At 30.6% G+C, this 3,998-nt stretch overlaps 1 protein-coding gene across 1 annotated transcript; it reads right to left on the minus strand.

The window, feature by feature from the left end:
• Window positions 1-793: 793 nt before the first annotated feature.
• LOC145836869 (ADP/ATP translocase 3-like) lies at window positions 794-3,217 on the minus strand. Its single transcript, XM_082944643.1, has 4 exons — window positions 3,202-3,217; window positions 2,833-3,034; window positions 1,629-1,766; window positions 794-923 (listed from the first exon to the last, which is right to left on the minus strand). Exons 1-4 carry the CDS (start codon window positions 3,215-3,217, stop codon window positions 794-796), a joined length of 486 nt encoding a protein of 161 aa, XP_082800769.1.
• Window positions 3,218-3,998: the final 781 nt, after the last annotated feature.

Below are 3,998 nucleotides of genomic sequence, written 5' to 3' on the forward strand. Positions count from 1 at the left end.
AAAATCATGTGGGTACATAAACTCAAGTTTAATCCTTTGCAGTAGCTTGCTTTGTTTTTATTTTATGTTTACTATAGCTTGTAGATGATACTTAAGCAAGTCCTGTTTTAGGGAATTTTCAACTTAGCTTACTTACCGCAAGATATTGATTTTGCGGTAATTCTTAAAGATATTTTGATTTTTTGAGTTCATTTGCGGCAGTCAGCTAAGAGTTTGCGGCAGTGAAGTGGGCAAAATGGTCGTTTTCAAAATTGAAGTTTTAAAAGAGATTTCGTTCAAAAAAATAACGAAAACGTTATAGATACTTATTTTTTTTCTTAGAAAATTTCAAGGTGGTGCAGTTGCGGCAGTGCAACACCCCACGCGACGCCCCTGGTTAGAAATGATCGTGTTAGAAGTGATTGGGTTAGAAGTGATTGCGTTAGAAATGATCATGTTAGAAATGATCGTGTTAAAAGTGATCGAGTTAGATATAATCGTGTTCGAAATGACAGTAAACCAATTATTTTACACCACTAAGGTTTAATACGTACACATATTTCAGGGATTAGCAAACTGTGGTCGAAAAGCAAAACTTTGTTGACCATATCATTTTACCAATTAATTTTAATCAAATGATATGAAAACCCAAAGTAAGGTTTTAAAAACTATCAACTAACTGAACTAAACACAAGTTTGCTTTAAAATGCGCACTTTCATGCACTTGAAAACCGTCCCGTTTACAGCGTTCACCTGCCGTCCATATTTTTCAGCTCGTCATACAGAAGCAAGACCATGGCGCTTCCGAATCCCCTCAAAACATCGGAGAGCGCCCCCTTGTGGAAGGCCCTCGCTCCCCTTCGCCGTAGTACATTTTCTTGACGCAGTCCGCGTAGCCGCTGTAATGTCGTTCGCTCGGCTTTCTACCGCCCTGCATCACCAGCCTGTTGTTGCAGTTTGGGCGATTTTTAGAGTTTTTTCTACTACAAATATTTCCATGCTCAAGGTGAGTTTTTGGCGATCAAGTGACTTTTTGAAACCAAACTTTTTAGTACGCAAACACTTCATTGAACTAGTAACTCTTTGGTGCCTTTAGTATACAAAAATAGGTCTGCATAGTTTTGTTTCTACAGAAACTTTTTATCCGAAATTTACTTTCATAATTATTTTACGTAAATAAAACTACGTTGAACTGTTTAAACTTTTCGAGCACCGAAGGATGCTTATTGAACAAAGCACTTGCGTGCAAAAACACTTGTTTTTATTTAGCAACGAGCTATGCTTGTCCGATGAGTCTTGGTTATAAGAAGTTAGTCCTCTATAGTTAAGTTTCAAAATTTTCTGATTAAGTTGATTTGCAAAATGTTTTTTTCATTTAAAAAACCAAGGTATAATTAATAATTACAAAAAATGATAAAATATATGAATAATCGTACGAGAGTATATTTTCTGATAATCATAAAAATATAATCTGATAAATTAAACCAACATGAAAAAAACTAAAGTCTTTTGGAAAAGTAAAACAAACTAGTATAAAGTAGTTGGATATGCTGTAAAAATAATGAAATACTTTTTCAAATCTAATAATTACTAGTAGGAATCACATTATGACACATACGTAATAAAACTATTATAAAAAATAAGAATACCTTTTTCTGACTGTGTCCATCGGATAACACATAAAGCCAGCCAAAGTTGTTGTGGACTGGGCGTATAACCATTTAACAAGAACTGAGTCGGTTGGGAATTGTTGGTTTAAAGTATCAAACACGCCAAAGTACAGTCCTCTATTAATATGGTTAGTTTTTATTAAAGTAGCATCAAAAATATAAAGAGTTTTACACAAATGTGTTTTTAAGGTATGTTTCAACATATTTTTTTCATATAATTATAATCCAAACATATAAACGTATATAAAAATTGCATAACATACAAATAATAATATAGTTTTAAGATGTACACAATACACTTTTAAGATGTACAGTTTTAAACAAGTTTGTTAATTTATTAATATAAGTAATTTAAACCTGATTTTTAAGGATTAACTAAACTTATAACATTTATAAAATAATAATACATTTATTAGAAAATTAAATAGACTTTATAAGTTTTGAAAGATAATTTATTTAGTTTCATTCTTACTTTAGTTGCCTTAAACCAGTTTAATTTACTATCAAAATTAAATCTAAACTGTACGAGTGTTGAAAAAAGTTATTTTATATTATTTTAGATATCTCAAAGTATTTAATTTTAAACTGCAGTTGCACAACAAGCATAGTTTAAAATTGAACTATTTTCAAGCATCAAAAAAGTTTTAAGCATAAAACAGAATTAAGTTTTCAATTTTGTATTAAAATGCAAACTTGAAAGTTAAAAGAACTTTTTTAAATTAAAACTAAAATATAATTAAAAACCAGATATTTCTGGAAAAATTAAATTTAATACTTTAAAACTCATAAATTGTTTAAAATAGTTCGAAACAAAAAAGAAAATAAAGCTTATTTCTAACACTATTAATTAAGAATACAAATATTAATAAAAAATATATCTGTGTATACAGTACAGTGGAAATTATATAATATTGACGGTATACTAACAATTCCCAAACGCGCAAAATTCCCACCCAAAAACTTTTTTTATTCTGTTTGTGTATTTGTTATTTATAATTCTGTTTTTTTTTTATTTATTAAATTTTTATTTATATTTTACTACCACTGTTACCCCTAGCCCTTACCGTTTGGTTGGTAAGCGGTTTTTGGGTTTGAGCGTGTCTAGTTGTGCGCGGGTGGAAATGATCGCGATCCGGAAGTCAGCAGTTTTACACAAACACAACGTTTCACTTTCCAGTATTACCTGTACAAAACAACAGTGGGAACGCTCAAAGAAAGACCAAAGTAAAGGCCCCTGACCCCATCAGACTTCACAATGGAGCTCATGCAGTGGCGCAGGCCGCGGAACTGCCTGCCCCGTCCCCTCCCAACGTCCAACGTCAACCGCGTTCTGGCGAAATCTATCGGGTAAGTGATCGCTGTGGAAGTCGCGCCTGCTGCCGATCCTAGAAAAAAAATCAAAAAAATCAAAACAGCACTATGGCAGTGCTTCTGAAATGGGGTTCCGCGGAACCCTAGGGTTCTGTGACGCCTCTCAGGGGTTCCGCGAAGCCTTTCGAAATTTAAAAAAGAACATTTATTTAATTAAACATTTTATGTACTGCTGCTGAACCTGGAAAAAAAATCATTGTTTGCGTATGCACTGTAGTAACTGGACTAAGGTTGCGCAGTTTGTTGAAACTACTTTTTAATACAAAAAATAAAACACAAGTCAAAAAATGTTCAGACAAAAAAAAACTGTTCATAAAATTTAAAAAACTTAACCAGCAACAATTTTTGCGACTAGTACTGATTTCCAGTCTGTTTAATCGGTTAATATTGCTATATGAGGTTTGTAAGCCTATTTTAGTTTATAAATTTGAAAACTAAAACTAAGACATCATAATGATGAAAAACGTAAGCTTAAATAACTTTATTTTTTCTTTAAAAAATAAAAGCAAATCATCAAAGTAAATTTAATGGATAGTTATGGTCTTTTTGATTTCTAAAAGGCTTCAAAATCAAGTTAATGTTAATAAAAATAGTTTTACTTAATTTAATATTATTATTGAAAGAAATGAATGTTTTACTATTATTAAAGCCTGTATAAATAACAAATCAGAGGTTTAAGTAAAATAATTTTTTATTTTTTTTAAGTACTAAACAAATCGCTTTAATAACTTTTCGTATTAAAATTTCAAACAACATACTAGTAAAGGTTTAAAGAAGATTATCAATGTTTTCATACAACAAGTTGTCATAATTATTGTTTTGAGCTATAAAAAGCTTTAAAAAGCTATAAGTTTAAATTCATGTAATCAAATAACAATATGTAATTGAAAGATGATGTTCAATAGTGAACAGTTGACAAAATTTGTTTCATTAACAAAAATACTTTGTTTTAATCTGTGTATAAAAGGTATAAAAATA

Source organism: Thalia democratica, chromosome 5 (genome assembly GCF_965202585.1).
Source record: "Thalia democratica chromosome 5, ktThaDemo2.hap1.1, whole genome shotgun sequence".
NCBI classification, from domain to species: domain Eukaryota; kingdom Metazoa; phylum Chordata; class Thaliacea; order Salpida; family Salpidae; genus Thalia; species Thalia democratica.

Bases quoted from the DNA above. Each gene is read 5' to 3' on its own strand.
- LOC145836869 (XM_082944643.1), bottom strand. The intron at 1,767-2,832 runs GTAATACTGGAA...CCATATTAATAG, and splicing joins CCCACTGTTGTTTTGTACAG to AGGACTGTACTTTGGCGTGT. The intron at 924-1,628 runs GTATTCTTATTT...CTGCAACAACAG, and splicing joins ATGGACACAGTCAGAAAAAG to GCTGGTGATGCAGGGCGGTA.